This window comes from Megascapheus bottae, chromosome 2 (genome assembly GCF_031878675.1).
Source record: "Megascapheus bottae isolate mThoBot1 chromosome 2, mThoBot2.hap1, whole genome shotgun sequence".
In the NCBI taxonomy this organism is placed as follows: Eukaryota; Metazoa; Chordata; class Mammalia; order Rodentia; family Geomyidae; genus Megascapheus; species Megascapheus bottae.
The window spans coordinates 17,774,980-17,795,015 of record NC_143510.1 but is presented as its reverse complement, the minus strand read 5'-3'; the positions used below and the strand labels follow the sequence as shown (position 1 = coordinate 17,795,015).

General features: G+C 43.4%; 1 protein-coding gene across 3 annotated transcripts; it reads left to right on the top strand.

Moving 5' to 3' along the window:
• Positions 1-48: 48 nt before the first annotated feature.
• Phf7 (PHD finger protein 7) lies at positions 49-14,640 on the top strand. 3 transcript variants are annotated; one of them, XM_090321576.1, is made up of 11 exons: positions 49-488; positions 2,088-2,200; positions 4,077-4,129; positions 5,522-5,613; positions 9,351-9,452; positions 9,969-10,093; positions 10,551-10,710; positions 11,540-11,646; positions 12,385-12,501; positions 13,766-13,890; positions 14,095-14,640. In XM_090321576.1, the coding sequence occupies exons 2-11, from the start codon at positions 2,157-2,159 to the stop codon at positions 14,307-14,309; spliced, it is 1,140 nt and encodes a 379-aa protein (XP_090177702.1). In that variant the 5' UTR covers positions 49-488; positions 2,088-2,156; the 3' UTR covers positions 14,310-14,640. The 3 variants fall into 3 exon arrangements, with proteins under 3 accessions (XP_090177702.1, XP_090177710.1, XP_090177716.1); XM_090321584.1 differs by lacking the exon at positions 49-488 and adding an exon at positions 533-637; XM_090321590.1 differs by lacking the exons at positions 49-488; positions 2,088-2,200; positions 4,077-4,129 and adding an exon at positions 7,336-7,454 and having other exon boundaries at positions 5,525-5,613.
• The last annotated feature ends 5,396 nt before the right edge of the window (positions 14,641-20,036 follow it).

Here is a 20,036-nt window from a genome sequence, read left to right as displayed (position 1 = left end):
CCAACTGCCGGTTTCCCCGCGGCCCGCGTGGGCCCGCCGTCCTCGTGGCCCCGCCCCCGCTTGAGCCCTCGCCACCTTTGCCCGCGCAGTCACCACGCGGGGCGGCCGCCCGTGAAGTAGCTATCACGGCTTGTGACAACGAATAAATCCCCGAGATAGCGGCGCCCTCAGCAACAGCTGGGTGAGCAGCCCCGGCCCCGGGAGTGGCGGCCCGGACGCTACCGTGAGGAGCGAGCGGCGGAGGCGACCTCCAGCCCGGCTCCCGCACCAGCCACCCGGCCGGCGCGACATGAGCCTGGTCTGGCATCCGCGGGATGCTCCTTGAACCCCTTCTCCGGCTGTTACCTCTGGAGGACGGTTGTGGCCACACCGACACGTATTTTCCAAATAGATCGGTCTTTATTCTTGCGACCGCGGCGGGGCCGGATACGTTATTTTTAATTTTTTCAGCAAGCACTTACCCAGCACTTATCCAGAGAAACAACTTGGTAAGCTTTTCGAGGGAGCACGAGCAGCCTGTGGAAGTCACGGCCCCCAAATGTTTGGGAAGATGGTTGCAGCTTTTAACTACTAGTGTGCCCAGATTCCAGCTCGAGGAACGTCGGGATCCAGCGATGCAAAGAACTAAAGCTTCAAGGTTTACTGCAATACGGTCGGGATAGCTTCAGCAATGGGCAGCTGCCCGGTTGTCAGCTCCACTGCATTCCCCCGCGTCCCCCCACCCCACCCCGCAAATGGGGTGTGCGGGTCCTTCTCTCCTCCAGCCCCTCTTAGTGCTTTTTGGTGGAATAAGGAGGCAACAGATGTCAACTTTTGACCACCAAATGAAGGGAAAACAGACCAGCCTTGGTTCTCTTGAGCAGCCAGCCAGTGGGCCTCAGTAGCCACGTTCATGTAGAACAGGCAGGCAAAGCTCCCTAAAGAGATACAGGATGTTCAGTCTTGATCTGAGGCTGAGGCATTAGAGTGTGTACCCCTGCTTCATGTGGTGCTCCTTGGAAATGCTATCTTTCTCCCCTCCTCTTTCTTCAGGGGATAGATTTGTTTTCTTTTGACCCCATTCACTTGCAGCAGTTTACCCTGGGCCATGGGAAACTGTTAATTTGTAATCCTAGTGACAAGAGAAGTTACAAGGTATTTTCTCCACTGTGGGACATTTTATTCTGCTCCAACCTAGAGAAAAGTTGGGGACAAGGTAAACTTAAGTGATCCTCTGTCATGCCTTGTCTCTCACTAGGGGGAGTTAATGCTTTTTAGGTAGCCAAGATTTCAGTCTCTCCTCTCCCACCCCCACCCCCACCCCCCAAAAAAAACGAGCAGATCTAGTTTTTTCGTTTGTTTTTGTCTGTCATGGGGCTTGGACTCTGGGCCTGGGCCCTGTCCCTGAGCTCTTCAGCTCAAGGCTATCACCCTACCCCTTGAGCCACAATGCCACTTTTCTGTTTTCTACTGCTTAATTGGAGACATGAGTCTCAGACTTTGAACCTCCATCCTCAGATCTCAGCCTCCTGAGTAGCTAGGATCACAGGCGTGAGCCACTGCACCCAGGATAGCCTTTTTTCCTGAGTGCCGTCTCATGCATTGAGTAGGCACCAAAAAAACATTTAACTAAATCAAGCAATGGTTCCAACTTATACACTGCTGTGTGGTAAATAGTACAACATGGAAGTCAGTATTGACCTTTGGAATGAGGCTAGTTGGGTTCAGATCACACCTTTATCACGAATTCTGGCTTTGGGCGAAATAATTTGTGGCTCAGTCTCTTCACATTAAAAATGGAGGTAATTATACCTAGGGCATGGGGTTTTTATATGCTAACACATGAAAGTGCCTAGAACATACCCAATAATTATTCCCTATTACCAACACTGATACTTGGTATCCCTTTTATTCTGCCACATGGGTTGGGAGTGATATGCACTGTTGATCTTTGTGTAATGTGATACTCCGGTGAGGATTAAATTACTGTTCCATGGGCTAGATGCATTTACTCAAATAGTAGAGCGCTTGCAAGCATAGTGCCCTAAATTCAGTCCCTGGGACACTCCACACATAAAATACTGACCATACCCTATTTATATTCATAGCTGGAAAAGCCTATATTGTCCTCATCATAGTACAGAAGAGTTCAAGATAGGAGAGAGAGGCAGCAACGAATGAAGACTATAAAAGAAAAGAAGAAGGAATGCCAAAGACTGAGGTAGATTAGCTGACGAGAGTGAGTTGGGAGAAATTGTCCAGTTGCCAGTGGCACATAAAACACTTGTTGTTCCCCTTGGCATGGTCTCAGGCTGGGGTTGAACTGTGTGAAAGTACACACCAGGCATTCCTCCACACTGCCTTTCTTAGTGTCCCATAGCTGTCCTGGGTAGCTGGCTCCAAAACTATTACATAAATCCACATCCTCTCTACCACTTGCTGTGTGTCCCGGAATACATCATTTATGTTTTTAGTTTTCTCCTCATCTGGTAAATATGCATACTAATGCACCTACTTTTTAGTATTCTGTACTTTTCTGAGCTATTGTACATCCCTTGAGCTAGTACATGTTAAAATGCCAAGAATAGGCTGGGTGGAATAAAACACAAGTACGCTTCTGGCATGTTTGTCCTCTCGTTTTTGGGGGGAAACTGAAATGCTCTCCAGTTTTTGCAAGAAACAGGAAAAAAGCACAGGGTTTGAAACATGGCAGATGACATGGACCAGCAAAAAAAAACCCTAGAGGACCCCCCTGGATCTCAGCAGGCTTAGCCTGGATGAGAGGATTTAATGTGAAGATGCCAAATGATTGAATCTCAAGGCAGATGTTGCTTATGAGCAACATTTAAATAGGACGTTGGGCAATGTGGAAGAAATAGTAACCAACATAGAAATTGATGAGATGTATGAAGAGATATATAAATCAACAAAACAATGTTCCAGTGCTCTTTATTGACTGAATGATTGTATACTCATTACCCCTCTGAGAGTTGGCTGAAACAAAGAATTTATCCCATGTAGGAAGCAGGAGACTTTGTACAATTGTCTCTTCAAATGTACAAGCCATTCAGAGACCCTTGCATACTTTTTGGTATTAAGATATGATCAAGGATTCTTCTACCCCAAGATGAGTTGATTTGCAAGTAACTTACAACTTCTGCAGCTAAATGGTATTCTCATTTTTCTCCAACTATTCCAATTAATGTGACACCAAGCTGCTAGACTCCTCCGGAGTGATTTACTCCAGTTTCTGTTTTTCTTCAAATTTAATTTGTTTGCTTTTTTTTTTTTTTTTTTTTTTTAATGTGGGTCATAGGGCTTGAACTCTGGGCCTGGGTTCTATCCCTGAGCTCTTCAACTCAAGGCCACTGCCCTACCCCTTGAACCACAATGACATTTCCAGTTTTCTAGTGGTTAATTGTAGGTAAGATTCTCACGAACTTTAGTCCCCATGGTTGGTTTTGAACCTTGATCCTCAGATCTCAGTGTCCTGAGTAGCTAGTATTACAGGTGTGGGCCACCGTGCAGGCCTGATGTTTGCTTTTTTGATTAAAAAATCAAAAGGAATAGGCCTGGCATCAGTGGCACATGCCTATATCCTAACCAGGAGGGTGAGATCTGAGGGTCTCTGTTCAAAGCCAGCCCAGGCAAGAAAGTCCAATTAAGCACCCAAAGTAGCTGAAAGTGGTAGAGTGCTGGCCTTGAACAAAAGAGCTCAGGGAGAGTGCCCAGTCCCTTAGTTTTAGCCCCCCACTCCCCCAGAAATGTACAGAAAATGCCAAGAATAGTGTATATCAATGGGAAATGCTTAGTGAATTTTGGTGCATTCAGAAGATGGTACCACCTAAGATTCCAAAAAGTCAGAACAAAAGGGTTTGCTTTTATATTTAGTCAACAGCAATGCAAGCACTTAGGACAGAAAGATGATTACCTAATCTAGCCCATACTTTCAAATAATGTAGTGGGTATGTTTTATGCTTTTAGAAAATAGGAAATATGAGAAACACTATTGTTTTAGCCTTTAGATATTTTGGGCCTCCATAAAATATGTGATATTTTAAGGGCTGGCCACCTTGTACTTCTTTTATCTCTCATAGAAAATCTGCCAGGACTAGAAGGGTTATCCAGAGAAAACCATCTTCAGAACCTGGTAAGAAAAATGAAGCTGTGTTTGGCCACTGAGCCCAGTGTCCAGACCCTAGCAAAGAAGGCCACTTGTGAGGGGCAGTGAGCTTCTCACAGTGTCAACCCCATTTCCTTTCTGGATTCTCCCAACATCGTGAAGAACTAGGGATCTCTAGCTTATTTTTTTTAATGTTTGAAGTTTATAAAGATAGGTAGTTAAAAGCCACTTGACACCAAAAAATAGGAAGTTGTAGCCAAATCCTTCAGTGTCATCATCAAGGCCTGACATAACAAATGAGACTTCCAAAATGACCAATTTTCAACCCAGATGGTCCTTGATTGCTTGGCTTTATAGTGATATGGAAACAATATTTTTATCTTTTCTTGGGCTGGCAATATGTGGTACAGTGTTCTTTTGTAATGCGGGGCAACAGCCACAAAACAGAGCACCCAGGCAGCCATACAATCATGAGAAGGAAACAAGATGTATGAATTTTCAAGTTATGATATCTGGACATAAGCCCTTTTTAAGATGAACATCGTTCCTATACTTTGATAGTTGGTTCCCAATTTTTGTGCTTTTGTTTTACCACTTCCATTTTTTTATTTTTTTTGGCCAGTCCTGGGGCTTAAACTCGGGGCCTGGTTGCTCAGCCTCTTTGTGCTCAAGGCCACTTGAGCCACAGCATCACTGTTAAGCTATGATCCCCTGTCTCCCCAGAAGCCCGGAGAGCTTTTTCTGTATATGTGGTACCAAGGAATCAAAACCCAGGGCTTTGTGCTCCACTTCCGGCTTTTTGGTGTAGCTTATTGGAGATAAGAATCTGATAAGGCCAGTTGCTATGGCTCATGACCATAATCCTAGCTACTCCTGAGGCTGGGACCTGAGGATCAAAGTTCAAAGCCAGCCTGGGCACAAAAGGACCTGAGATTCTTATCTCCAGTTATCTTCTAGAAAACAGGAAGTGGGGCTTGGTTCAAGGGTAGGGTGGTAGCCTTGAGCTGAAGACCTCTGGGATGATGCCCAGGCCCAGGGGGAGGGTGATAGCCTTGAGCTGAAGAGCTCAGGGACAGTGCCCAGGCTGAGTTCAAGCTGCATGAACCACTGGGCTAGCTTCAAACTGTGATCCTCAGATCTCAGTCCCCTGAGTAGTTAGGATTACAGGCGTGAGCCATCAATGCCTATCTGCACTAGTGATTTGGAAATAGGGTTTCACTTTTTGCCCATGCTCTGGGGCCCTATTTTTATACTTTGACTATAATGGGGATGACAAGCACAAACCACCAGTCTTAGCTTATTCTATTGAGACAGTCTCTCCAGCTTTTTAGTTCAGCAAGCCTAGAACCTTCCCAACTCAGCCTCCTCACAGGTGCTTCGGTGCCCAGTTAACCCTAATGCTTAAATTTACTCTTCTAGTTTGCCGACTATGCCTTCAAGAACCTGGGGACCCTGAAAAGCTAGGAGAATTCCTTCAGAAAGACAATCTCAGCGTGCATTATTTCTGTCTTGTGAGTATAAGTATCCTTTCCTTTGTATGTTGTATAGCTTTTGCTATACAGATTATTTTTGAATCTAGCTTTAAGTTCTTAGTCTGAATAAAAAGTGTTATTTTTCTTTTTTGATTTTTGTTTTTTATTTCTTCTTGCTTTCAATAAAGCTAAGTCATTCAACATAATGTTTAATAGAAGGGGTGTAAGGGGTCATTCATGTCTTGTTCCCAACATTAGGGGGCAGTATCTAGTTTTCCACCATTATAAATATGTTAGCTGTAAGATTTTGTAATAGGTGCTTTTTTTTTTTTTTTTTTTTTTTGCCAGTCCTGGGCTTGGGCTCAGGGCTTGAGCACTATCCTTGGACTTTCTCAAGGCTAGAGCTCTACCACTTGAGCCTTAGCACCACTTCCAGCTTTTTGCTATGTATGTGGGGTACTGAGGAATTGAACCCGGGTCTTCGTGCATGCTAGGCAAGCACTCTACCACTAGGCCAAACTCCCGGTCCCTAATAGGTGCTTTTTGTCAGTTTGAAGTTCTCTTTTTTTACCAGGGATATCATGGATATGTATTGAATTTGTCAAATGTATTTTCTGCTTCTGTCAAGATTATCTTAATTTTTGTCTTACTTTGTTAATGTGGTTTGTTACAACTGTATTCTTTAATCTTGTATTCCTGGAATATATCCTATTTGATCATAATGTATTATCCCTTAAATATATTAACAAGTTGGATTCAACTTGTTAATATTTGTTTGACTTTCACATCTATGTGAATGGGAAAGAGCTCTGATTTTCCTTTCTTGGATGTCCTGCAGGTCTCAGGGCTTTGTTAATTCTGATGCATTTACAAGCACATACATTTTTAATATAAAAATAAACATAGTTTATACAATGTTTCGTATCTTGTTTTATTTTCGTTTTTATGTATTTTGGAGATCATTGCATACAGAATTGTAAAGTTTTATTTAGTAGCTAATGATATGGTGTAGGTGGGCCAAGAAATATTAAAAATTCTATTAAAGATATTTTAGATTGTCTGATCTGTATTGATTTATATGTTTATAAAAGTAACACATGCTTATTGTAGAAAATGTGAATAATACTTAAAGTACAAATTAGACAAAAATCACTCATGCTATACTTAAAGTTTTAAGGTAACTAGTATTTAGATACATTTGTGTAAGCATAATTAGTAACATAGCTTTAAACTAAGTACCCCTAAAGTCATCTAATATTATAGTGTTACTTTTTTTTTCTAATGTCAAAATAAAATAACCTGATGTACTTGGGAGACTTGAGGCAGGAAGATCTCAGTTCAAGACCAGCCTGGGCAATATAGCATGGTCTAGTGATAGAGTGCTTGCCTGGCATACACAAAGTCCTGGGTTTGATTCCTTGGTGCCACATACAGAGAAAAAGCCAGAAGTGGTGCTGTGGCTCAAGTGGTAGAGTGCTAGCCTTGGGAAAGTCCAAGGACAGTGTCCAGGCCCTGAGTTTTAGCCCCAGGACTGACAAAAAAATCTGAATTCCTATTACACACTTTATGCAACCACTTCTTGTAACAAAACGTCCAGCAACCTTTGTCAATATTGTTGGAAAGTTATTGGGTTGGAATGAGGTGATAACACTCTCCCAATGTATATAATAGTTTAACATCTTCCCTTGATTTGGTTGGTTGGTTGGTTGGCCTTTAGAGATAAAGCCTCACTATTTCCAATACTGAACCTTCTTGCCTCAGCCTCCCAAGTGCTGTAACTACAGCAGTGACCTACCATGCCCAGCTGCTTCTTCTCCTTCATTTTCCACTCCAGATTCTGCCTGGGAAGCTTTTCAAAAACAAACAGCCCTTTATGCCAGGTATGGTGGTTCATTCCTATATTCCCAACACTTAGAAGGCTGAGGCAAAAGGATCAGGATTTGGGGGCCAACCTGGGTTATGTAGCTTGACCCTGTCTTGAAAATACAAACAAGAGACAAAGTCCCTTTTAAAGTGATTTTTTTTTTTTTTGTAGGCCATAGGGCTTGAACTTGGCCTGGGCGCTCTCCCTGAGCTCTTCAGTTCAAGGCTACCACCCTACCTCTTGAGCCACAGTGCCACTTACGGTTTTCTAGAAGTTAATTGGAGATAAGAGTCTCAGGTCCTTTTGTGCCTGGGCTGGCTTTGAACCTTGATCATCACATCTCAGCCTCCTGAGTAGCTAGGCTTATAGGCGTAAGCCCAGCGAATGAATTTTTTTAAAGTGCAATTCCTGCTGGGCCCCAGTGACTCATGCCTATAATCCCAGATTACTCAGGAGGCGGAGATCCAAGAATTTCAGTTCAAAGCCAGTTTGGACAGACAAATCCAAGAGAATCTTGTCTAAAGCCAGAAGTGGTAAGTTGGCTCCATTTGGTAGAGTGCCAGCCTTGAGGAGAAAAAGCCGAATCAGAGGCTGGGCACTGGTGGCTCACTCCTGTATTGTAGCTACTTAGGAGGCTGAGATCTGAGAATCATAGTTCAAAGCCAGCTTGGGCAGGAAAGTCTGTAAGAGTCTTATCTCCAATTAACCACCAAAAAAGCCAAAATTGGAGGTATGGCTTAAGTGATAGTGTACTAGCCTTGAACAAAAAGCTCAGGGACAGTGCCCAGGCACAAATCAAAAAATAGCCAAGCAAGATTGTGAGGCCCTGAGTTCAAGCCCCAGTACCAGCACTGAATTTAAGAAATAGATATGCAATTTCTTCCTTTCTATAATACAGTTTGCCTGTCCTGGGGCTTGAACTCAGGATCTGGGAGCTATCCCTCAGCGTTTTGCTCAAGACTCTACTTCTTGAGCTACAGCTCCACTTCCATGGTTTTTGGTAGTTAATTGGAAATAAATATAGCACAGGCTTTCCTGCCCAGGCTGGTTTCAAACCTTGTCTGACATCCTCAGACCCTCATATCTCAGCCTCCTGAGTAGCAAGGATTACAGCCATTAGCACCTAATCTACAGGGTGAACTTTCAGAATACTGTTTGCCCTCCTGTATTCTGTCCTGAAGAGTGATATAGCCAAAGGAATAAAAGAGTGGGGTTTGTAGGCTCAAGTGTGCCTGCTACTTCTGCTACTCCTTGTGACTCTTCTCATGTGACCCTAGCCCATGCCACTTATCACACTGAACTTCAGTGGCTGCTATAAGATAAAGGTCACAATAATTTAGATATAGAGCTGTAGTAAGCACAATGAGCGTGCAAAGAAACGCTTTCCCGGTGTTCAGCATACAATAGCAGCAGCCCTCAGTAAATGAGAGGCAGTGTAAGGTAAAGGTGCACAGGTTCTGGATCTCTGTGGTCTTGAGAAATGGAATGTTGCTTTATTCAGTGAGTAAATAATTGAACATTGAAATTACATAATTTAAGGGTAGATATGGGGGGGAAGAAAATGGAGGAGAATGATAGTGGGCTGGCATTGCTCATGATGCATTATGATCATAACCTGACATATGGAATTGTAACCTCTTTGTACAATCAATAATGATGATGATGATAATGATGATGATGATGATGATAAATTTGAAAAGTGTTTAAGCATTCCCAACCCATAGTACTAAAGAAGCCTTCCTAAAGAAATTATCTCGTAAATGTCTGTGAAATATGTGTGTGTGTGTGTGTGTGTGTGTGTGTGTGTGTGTTCCAGCAAATTATTTCTTAGCTCTCCTTCCTAGTCACGTCATCCCACTGCACTATTTCACTGATCATCCCTTTTGACTGCCTGGTTCTGCTACTCCCTCAGATCTTATCTAGTAAGCTGCCTCAGAGGGGCCAATCCAACAGAGGTTTCCATGGATTCCTGCCTGAAGACATCAAAAAAGAGGCAGCCCGGGCTTCTAGGAAGGTTAGAATCCTTTTAAGTGGATAGGCCTCTTCTAATGCCTCTCTCAGAATTCCTGTTTCTAGACGTCAAATGACTTGGTTCTCCAAGAGTCTTCCTCCCTTCCTCACTCCTCCCTCCCTTCCTTCCTCTCTCTCTCTCTTTCTATTTTTCTCTCTCTCCGTCTCTCTCCTCAGTCTCCTCTTCCTTCCCTCTGATTTGCCCATGCTGAGGATTGAACCCAGACTGTGTGCATGTTGTGCTAGAGATCATACCCAGGATTTATGCATGCTAAGCAAGTTCTCTACCACTAAGCTACACCCATAATACTGGTCCTTCTCTTAAATCCCATTCTCTTTTGAATGTAGCATCCCAAATAAGGAGAAAGAACAACATCCTGAAAAAACAGAGCTCAGTGCTACTTGAAGCTCACCTTTAGGGTGCCCTAGAGCATTTAGGACCAATGAGAAAAGATAATGGTTGTTGCTTCTTGATATTTCCATTCTATAGAATGACATGTGTCTGGGATCCCATTTGCAGATCTGCTTTGTGTGCAAGAAAAAAGGAGCTGCTATCAGTTGCCAGAAGGACCATTGTGTCAGAAACTTCCATCTGCCTTGTGGCCAAGAAAGGGGTTGCCTTTCACAATTTTTTGGAGAGTACAAGTAAGTGAAGGAGTAAAGTTAGTTAAGCTGCCCCTTTGCAACTTGCTGTTTGGCCATGTAATGAAATCAGAACTGAGTTTTCACAGGCCTGTTTTGATTCACCCACAAATCTGTCCCTCCACTCCATAATGGGAAACAGTGTCTTAACTTGGATATTTCACAGGGGTTTCTTCTTGCTTCCTGTCCCCTCCTTAAATTACAAACAGCTGGGGTTCATAGACAGCTGCTCAGAACTAAGCGGGGCCTTTAAGAATGAGAGGTTGGGGAGACAACCCTGGGTACTTTGCTTGGGGGAAGAGCAGCTGTGAGAAGGCACAGGGCTGTTCTGCACCCTGCTTAACCTCCTCCGCAATGTGTAGGTTCACTGAACACTGGCCTGGATGAATGATTTCCTAGCCTTCCTACGCCAGGTAGCTGGGAATCTGCATCAGTGACAAGTCTGTTTACCCTGTCATAGATCATTTTGTGGAAAACATCGCCCAACACAGGACATCCAACAGGGGAAATTGAGGGAGGAAAACTGCGTCTTATGTTGTGAAGACTTATCTCAAGCGAGTGTTGAGAACATCCAGAGCCCATGTTGTAGTCAAACTATCTACCACCGCAAGTGCATCCAGGTGGGGCTTTCTCTACCCTTGGGGTGGAGGGGCCTTCCACAGTCACCCTAGTTCCCTGCATGAAACACTCAGGCAAGCTTTAATTTCAACACTCCAGGCTGCAGGCCCATATATAGGACTGCTTCTGATCGGTCAAAGTAATCAGCCTGGACCCTGTGGCCATCCTTGGGTCATAACATCTCATTCATGATAACACAGGCTGAACAAAATCCTCTTGATAGCCAGCTGCTGATAGCTCGTCCTGTAATCCTAGCTACTGGGGAATCTGAGATCTGTGGAGTGCTGTTTGTGAATTATGGTTTGAAAGCAGCTGGGGCAAGAAAATCTGTGAGACTCTTACCTCCAATTAATCACCAGAAAACCAGAAGTGGAGCTGTGGCTCAAACTGGTAGAGTACTAGCCTTTAAAGAAAAAAAAAAAAGCTCAAGCATAGTACCCAGGCCCTGTGTTCAAGCCCCATGATCAATAACAGTAACAACAACAAAGATTCCACTGGATTGCTAGAGCAAATAGACTCATCCCAGAATTAGTCAAGTCGCATGAAAATCAGCCTCATCACTGGGACCAAAGAAAAGAAAATGTATGCATTTTCTTAGTACCACTAAGACCTGTAGCAAGAGATGATAGTTAGGCATTCTAGGAACTATTTTGAAAGCTTTTGGTTCCAGACTTGACACCTGGTCTTGCAACCTTCACCCTAGTCCACACAAACTGCTTTTCCTGAGCCTCCGCCCCCCGCCTCCGCCCCGACCACGGGGTAAGGGTGGGAGGGGGAAGAAGGTGGTCAGTATTTGACAAACACAAAGCTCTCTCATGTTTCTTTTTACAGAAATATGCCCACACGTCAGCAAAGCATTTCTTCAAATGTCCCCAGTGTAACAACAGAGAAGAGTTTCCTCAAGAAATGCTAAGAATGGGAATTCACATTCCAGACAGGTATTGGAAACTCTGCCACAGGAATTAAGCCAGGGAATGGGTTGCCTAAAATTTTAGAGAGGAAGTATGAGAATAGATCAGACAATGAGCATGGTGAAGGAGGACATTGATAGGTGGTGCAGAGGGTAAGGAGAGTGCTTTGCAATTATCAAAAGAAAAGGAAGGAGCAGGATACCGGTGTCTCACACTTGTAATCCTAGCTACTCAGGAGGCTAAGAACTGAGGATCATAGTTTAAGCTAGCCTAAGTAGGAAAGTCTGTGAGACTTCTATCTCCACTTAACTACCAAAAAGCTGGAAATGGAGTTATAGCTCAAGTGGTAGAGCATTATTCTTGAGCAAAAAAATAATACCTCAGGGACAGTGCATAGGCCCTGAGTTCAAGACCCAGGACTGTTAAGAGAAAGGGAGGAAGGAGAAGGAGAGGAAGGGGAGGAAAGAAGGAAAGAGGGGAAGGAGGGGTGGGGGCAGAGAGACAGAGAGGAAATGGGCTGAAGGCATGTTTCTGAAAAAGGTACTTTGGGGATCAGAATTCATCCTGGGGGATTGGGTTCTTTCTTGAATTCCATGGTGAAACTAAGGAACCCCTGTGTTGCATTCCCACAGCCCTCTCCCACAGCCATTTCCTCAGCCTTGGAGAACTCGCGCTCTGCTTAGCTGTGCTTAGCTTGGGTCATTAGTTCCTTCCCGGTAGACAGCAGATTGTATGCCTTTTACTGTGTTTCTTCTCCTATTGCAGAGATGCTGCCTGGGAACTTGAACCAGGGGCTTTCTCAGAGTTATACCAGCGCTATCAGCATTGTGATGCCCCCACCTGTCTGTATGAACAAGGCAGAGACAGCTTTGAGGAAGAAGGGTAGGGAGAAGCTCCTGGCTAGAAAGCGTATACGAGTGCCATCTTAGAGTTAGACTTTGGTAAACAGTTATTAGGAGAAACAAGTTCCCCTTATCTTCAGATCTTTGGCTGCTAATTGTTAAGTCCCATTTTTTTATTAAAGAATTTATTAACGTTGATTTTTACATCATATTTTAAATGACAAGTTTAACAAACAAGTGTTCAAGAAGGGAATCTCTATTTACAATCACTGGGACTTAGAATTTAGAACTTAATCAAAATTAGGTTTGTATGTCATAGAAACATATTAATTTATGAAATAAAACATTCTGTCTATAGAGTCATAGGTTTTTATGTCTATATAGTTATGTTTATATTTCCATTACCATGTCCATAGCATTAGGTATGCAGTTATTAAATCCCATTTTTAACCTTATTTTTAATTGTTATTATAAAGGTGATATACAAAGCTAAGTCCCATTCTTGACCGGCCTGACTCATTAAGTGCAGACAGGTCTGTTGGGGGCCAAGTAACGCCATTCTAATAACTTTCTGCTGAGACCTGTAGTAGGGGTAAACAAGTGGACTTCTTTATCCTGCCCACCTGTTGTGCTGATAGGCTCCCGCACCCAATATAAGGAGGGGAGTTTTAGAGAGAGAGATTCCTGCCTTGATGAAGCTGCATGGCGTTTCTGTTCGTGCTCTGGAGAAGCAAGGCTGAGTGCGGGAGGACAGTGGGCCCTCTCCTCTCGCGGCTTAGACTGGTTGGGGTGTGCTTTTCCCATCCCTCCTCAAGAGGGACTGGGGACAAAGGACCCCGACACAGGTCTCCTTTGCAAGATCTACCTCTGATGCCGTGTGTTACTCCTTTCCAAATCCATCTTGTGGAGGGCTATGTCTGCCCACAAGCTCCTGGGATTAGCATTCAGGCTCCCTAAACCTTGAATCTGTGATGGTTAAAATGTATAGTAAAAGGGGAAAAAAGCCTAGGGCTGGGCATTGCAGGCTCACACCCATAATCCTAACTGCCCAGGCAGAAAAGTCCATGAGACTCGCCTCCAATTCACTATCAAAAAGCTAGAATGGAGTGTGGTTCAACAGTAGAATCCAGTCTTGAAGCCCTGAGATCAAGCTCTGGTATCAGCAGAAATTACAAGTGCACACACACACATGCACACACACACCCCAGGAAACTCTCAGCATGGCTGAGGCTGGCCAGCAGCAAACACCAGAGGGGAGGGATTGTTCTACTGTCCCCTACATCTCTCTTTGGCCCTTCCTATAGGAAGTGGTGCCTTGTTTTGTGTGCTACGTGTGGATCCCATGGAACCCATAGAGATTGCTCCTTCCTTAGATGCAACGGCAAGAAATGGGAATGTGAGGAGTGTTCACCTTCTGCTTCAGCCACAGGTAGAGCTGAAAGGATGGTGTGGTCTATGAACTGGGATAGGGCTGGGGACTTATGGTGTCTGGGGATGGAGGAAGCATGCCATGGCGTGGGGCTTTTAGTGGGGCCTTTAGCTTTGGAAGGAAAGTGGCTTGGGTGGCATCTAAGGACCTGCACCTGGGAGAAACAAGGGACTTAGTTTTCCTTTCCAACCTTTCTTTTACCAGACTATGTACCTGAAAACTCAAATGACCTCCCCTGCTGCAGCAGCATGTTCCACCCCCAGGGGCAGTTCTGCAGAGATTCCAGCCTGGGAGAGAATCCAGGCCCTTCTTGGAATGATTGGCCAAGACCTTATCCAGAGTCCTCTGGTGGCAGAAGAAGCCATTCCTGGCAGTCCAAGGGAGTCAAGATCCCTAAGAGCTGCAAAAAATCCCAATAAGGACTTCTGAGGAGTTGCTGCCAAGCACAGTTGGGTACAAAGTAGCACTCTTCCATTGTTTGGAGGAGGAGGGAGCATTGGGGACTGTGAGACAGGGAAAGTGAGCCAGCAGGGAGACTATGAGCCAAGCAAAGAAGCCCCAGGAGAGTGTGAGGGAAGAGCAGAGTCAAGATGCCAACAGCCAGATGTATTTGTGGCTATGAGAGTGCTTTTGCTCTTTTTTCCCAGTTCTCTTTCTTCCATCAAGATTCTTCCACCTTAATCTGGTTCTCATATGCCTCTTCTTACTTCACTCAAGCTTGTTATTTTGCAAATAAAAGTTTTCTCTCCACTGATGTCTCCTTATACATTCACTCTAGGACTTGTTTAAAACACTACAGAGCCTAGGCACCAGTGACTCATGCCTGTAACCCTTGCTACTCAAGAGGCTAAGATATGAGGATCACAGTATGAAGCCAGCCCAGGCAGAAAAGTCCATGAGACTTATCTCCAATAAACTACTCAGGAAAAGCCAGAAATGGAGCTGTGGCTCAAGTGGTAGAGCGCTAGCCTTAAACACAATGAGGCTCAGGGACAGTGCCCAAGCCCTAAGTTCAAGCTCCGGGACTGGCAAAAACAAAAAAATCAAAACAAAAACCCCAAAGAGTCTAGTGGGTAAAGCAAGAGAATTTGAAAACTAATCCTTCCAATAGCATAAGGGAAGCTATTGGACAGTAGTGGGGATAGGAGGGACCAGAAAAGGGAGCAAGAGATGAGGTGAATCTGACTAAAATATGTGCATATATGAATTCCTATGGTAACCTTCATGTAATTAATATATGCTGAAACAAAAGTGAATCACAGGAAAAGTAAAATATGCTATGTTGGGAAGCAAGTATCATTGAAAAGAGAAGGACCAGTAGAAGGTGACTGGCAAAGCAGTTTATATGTATGTAAGAAGATAGAGCAATGAAACTTGTTGGAATTAAAGGGAAAAGGTGGATAGAGGGAGAGAGATGGAAGAGGTAAAGTTGATTGGGGTACATTGTATGTATGAAAATTGCACTAAAACCCCTATTGTATAACTAATATATGCTAATAAAAATCTTTTTTAAAATTAAATTTACCCTTCTAATATATAAAGTTTAGTAATTAATGGAGAACTTTCGAAATAGAACATAGATGTGTTTCTTTGGGAGGTAGTCATTCTGCAGGGAAATATTCCAGGGACAGAGATAAGCACCCTTGTACAAGTGAATACAAGGTGAGGCAGAGCTGGGAACTGGTGGCTCACACCTGTATCTTAGCTACTCAGGAAACTAAGACTTGAAGAATTGTGTTTTAATGCCAGCTGAGGCAGAAAAGTCTGAGAGACTCCATGTCCAATTAATAAGCAAAAACCTGGGCAAGAGGCATAGAATAAGTGGCAAGAAAGCTAAGCAATTGCTTGAGGCTTATTTCAAGCCTGAGTACCAAGAAGAAAAAAGGAAGGGAAGGGGAGAAGGAGAAGGGAAGGGGGGACAGAGAAGGGGAAAGGGATGGTAGAGGGGAAGAGGGGTGGGGGGAAGGGGAAAGGGAAGGGGAAGGGGAGGGGAAGGGGAAGGGGAAGGGGAGGGGAAGGGGAAGGGGAGGGGAAGGGGAAGGGGAAGGGCAGTGATGGTTCATCCCTGTAATTCTAGCTACTCCAAAAGCTGAAATCTGAGGATAGTTATTTGAAGTCAGTCTGGGCAAGAAAGTCTATGAGACATTTATCTACACTAAACTACCAAAAGAAAAGAAAAGAAAAGAAAGCCAGAAATGGAGTTGTGGCTCAAATGGTAGAGAACTAGCCTTGAGCAAAAGGAGCTCAGGAACAGCATCCAGCCCCTGAGTTCAAGCCCTAGGACTGGCACCAAGAGAGGGGAGGGGAGGAGAGGGGAGGAGAAGGGAGGGGAGGGGAGAGGGAGGGAGGGGAGGGGAGTGCAGAAAAGAAAAACTGATGTAGAAATCCATATAACTGAGAACAGGTCCTTGTTGCTAGGCTTGGGGCCCTCAACTCAAATACGTTGAAGCGCATGAAAGACAGAAGGAACTCTAACCACTCGGAGCCAGTACAGTCTTAGCATACTCTACAGCTGGAGTGAGCCAGTCAACCCTCAAGCCTGGTAGTTTGAACACTTCTGTCTATAATGTATGAATTTTCATGCCAGGACATTCACATTAGGCAAGGCATCTTAGGATAGGAGTATAACAAAGGCCTAGGGAGAAATTGGATACAGCCTATTTAACATTTGTATGCTTTCGATGATTTCATGGGATCTGGACAAGTGGGGAAAACTCAGAAGCCTTGCCAGATACTGAATTCTCAGGGTTGCACTGAATCATTGTCACTTAATAGTGGAGGATGATGTCCTCATTCCAAATGTTGCCAAGTTCTGCAGCATTACATCCAAGATGTGTATGGTGATTGTCTTCAAATTTGACCAGATTCACTTAGAATCAAATGAAGAGTGCTCAACTTAACATACACTGTGGAAGTCTAATATGGCTAGTTGTGAGGCTTACTGGTAGAACATATACTTACCTAAATGTGGGTTCAAACCTTGCACACAAAGTCTAATGGTGTAAAATGATTATAATGAAAAATGCTCTCAATTTACCCTTCTCTATTTCCAGCCCTATTCCTAGAAACAACTGCTTACCATTTTTTTTAGCAGTCCCTTAATTGATTGATCTTAGACATTATTGACTTCTATTGTGTTGTATAAAGACTTAGAAAGCTTTATGTAAACTTGTTCACTCTAGAAAGTGCTATGAAGGTTTTAAAAAAAAAAACAACCAGAAAAAAAACCCTAAACCCAGAACCACTGTGATCCAGCAATTTCATTCTTGGGCATTTATCCAAAAGACTACAAGTAACGATACAATAAAGACACTCATATAACCATATTTTTTGCAGCACTATTCACCATAGCCAAAGTATGGAACCAACTCAGATGCTCCTCAGTGGGTAAATGGATCAAGAAAATGTGATATGTATATGCAATGGATTTGTACTAATCATTAGAATAATATTGCATCATTTGCAAAAAAAAAAAGGACTTGGAAAAAAATCATGCTATGTAAAGTAAAGCCTAGTGAGACAAAGGGTGTATTTTTTCTCATAAGTAGAAGCTAGAATTAGTTTATAGACATATAAGTAAACATTTTGGGGTGGTATTTAATGATACATAAGTATATTCACTGAAATATGGTATATACAGGGAGAAATTCAATTAACTCACACTCCAATAAAATAAACACCAGAAAACAGATACATGAATGTGGGGGCTAGGATCAAGGGTAGACAAATGAAGAGAGGCAGATGGAGAAGAATGTAGTCATAAAATATTTAGTGAAGGGCTGGGAATGTGGCTTAGTGGTAGAGTGCTTTCCTAGCATGCACGAAACCTTGGGTTCAATTCCTCAGTACGCAGAAAAAAGCTGTGGTTCATGTGGTAGAGCACTGACCTTGTGCACAGAGAGACTCAGGGACTGGCAAAACATAAAAAAATCAGTATATATGGTCCGGGAGTTTGGCCTAGTGGTTAAAGTGCTTGCCTAGCATGCATGAAGACCCGGGTTCGATTCCTCGGTACCACATACATAGAAAAAAGCCGGAAGTGGTGCTGAGGCTCAAGTGGTAGAGCTCTAGCCTTGAGAAAGTCCAAGGACAGTGCTCAGGCCCTGAGCTCAAGCCCAGGACTGACAAAAAAACAAAACAAAACAAAAATCAGTATATAGTCTACAAAAGGAAACTGAGGGAAGGAGTGAGTGAAGTTGAAAAGGATGGGGAGAAAAATGAAAGGGGTCATATTAATCAAGATGCACTATATTCATAAACCGCTTTATTGCATGGTAACTCTTTGTACAACTACTTAAAGATAATAAAAAGGAATTTATCAACCAGTAAAAAGAAAACAAGCTTCCTCCTATTACATTCCTCATTTAAATAGCTGTATTACCAATTTTTATTAATTATTATTTATTTATTTTTATTATTTTGCCGGTCCTGGGACTTGAACGCAGGGCCTGGGAACTGTTCTAGGGCTTTCTCAAAGCTAGCACTCTACCTTGAGCCATAGTGCCACTCCCAGCTTTTTCTGTGTATGTGGTACCAAGGAATTGAACCCAGAGCTTCCAGGCTCCCCAGCTTTTTCTGTGTACGTGGTACCAAGGAACTGAACCCAGGGCTTCCATGCTCCCGGCCCTTGGTTACATTTTTGTAACTATGAAGATGCTGCTTATTTTGGTGGTTAATCAGAGATAAGAGTATCATGAACTTTCCTGCCCAAGCTGGTTTTGAACTTTGATCTTCAGATCTCAGCCTCCCAAGTAGCTAGGATTACAGATATGAGCCACCAGCACCCAGCTAATTTCATTCTTGTAAATTTGAAATGTTCTTCAGCTTTTGGGAGGGGGGGAGCTGTTTGTTTCATTTTGTTTGTTGATGCTAGGATTTAAATTCAGGGCCTTGCACTTGCTGGGCCTCTGCTCAGCTTGCTTGCTCAGCTGGTGGTCTACCATTTCGCCACATCCTCCCTCGCTTTCTTTGTCCTCTGCTTGTATAGCCCTTGTCATTCTTCAGTCCTACAATTGTGGGTGAGTCTATTCTTCTGGATTGGTAGCTCCCCAACAGTCAGGGACAGGAAGGAACAGTTCTTTTTCCTTTCATGGTATGTAGTCTAGAATCCCAGCTTCAAAGGTAGTTTGACATCTACCAATCCCATATATCTATGCTCATCCCTCTATTCATAAGTCTGTTATTCTACTGCCAAACACCAGAGGACGCTGTTAGCATATTGATAAGTACAAACCTTAGACCTGAAAAGTGAGTGTTCAATACAAAGCAAACTCCTATTTTGGGATTGCATAACATTTACTGCGTCTCATTTATTGTATCTAAACACATTCATTTGAATTTACTGATGTGGCATGTTTCTGTTAGGATTCGAGAAGAATATAAAGGGTACTTATGACATTTCCACCACATGTCAAATCTTCAAACAAGACTGCCCTTAGTCTCTCTCCAGGCCCATCGTGACCCTGCTAACCCAGCTGCCCTCCTCCCATCCATCAAAAACTGTGAATTTCAGTCTCAAAAAGAGTGTGTTCCATAGTTCTGTTCCTTTTCTGCAATGCCTCCCTATCACATACACACATACATGCACGCACACACATGGATACACACACTGAGATGCACACTCACTGATACCAGGGTCTCTGATCCAAAGGTTCTAGCCTCTATGGACAGAAAAGGAAGTGCTATGAAAAACAGTACTTCCACTGTTTCTGATCCCAGAACCACAGACTGGCTAGAGGTCAGTCAAGAGCTTCTAGATGTGAGAAGGTACCCTGGTAGCTAAACAAAGGAATACTATTCCAAAAGATCTATTTTTGAGTCAGTGCTAGTGACTCATGCTTATAATCCTAGCTACTGAGGAGTCTGAGATCTTAGGATTCGAGGTTCAAAGCCAGCCTCAGCAAACAAATACATTCAATTATACAGACTCGTATATTGAATATAGCTCAAGTGGTAGAACACTTGACCTTAAGTGAAAAAGTTAATTGAGAGTATGAGGCCTTGAGTTCAAGCCCCAGTACCAGGGGGAAACATCTAAGCCTTAATTTTTTGTTTTTTTTTTTTCCCAAAAAATCAAAATAGCAAGTGTAGGCCCTCCTCCTGTCTCTCTCCTTTTCTCTCTTCTCCCTCCCCTCTTTCCACATACA

Bases quoted from the DNA above. Each gene is read 5' to 3' on its own strand.
- Phf7 (XM_090321576.1), top strand. From the start codon at position 2,157: ATGAAGACTATAAAAGAAAAGAAGAAGGAATGCCAAAGACTGAG. The intron at 4,130-5,521 runs GTAAGAAAAATG...TTACTCTTCTAG, and splicing joins AAAACCATCTTCAGAACCTG to TTTGCCGACTATGCCTTCAA. The intron at 13,891-14,094 runs GTAGAGCTGAAA...TTCTTTTACCAG, and splicing joins ACCTTCTGCTTCAGCCACAG to ACTATGTACCTGAAAACTCA.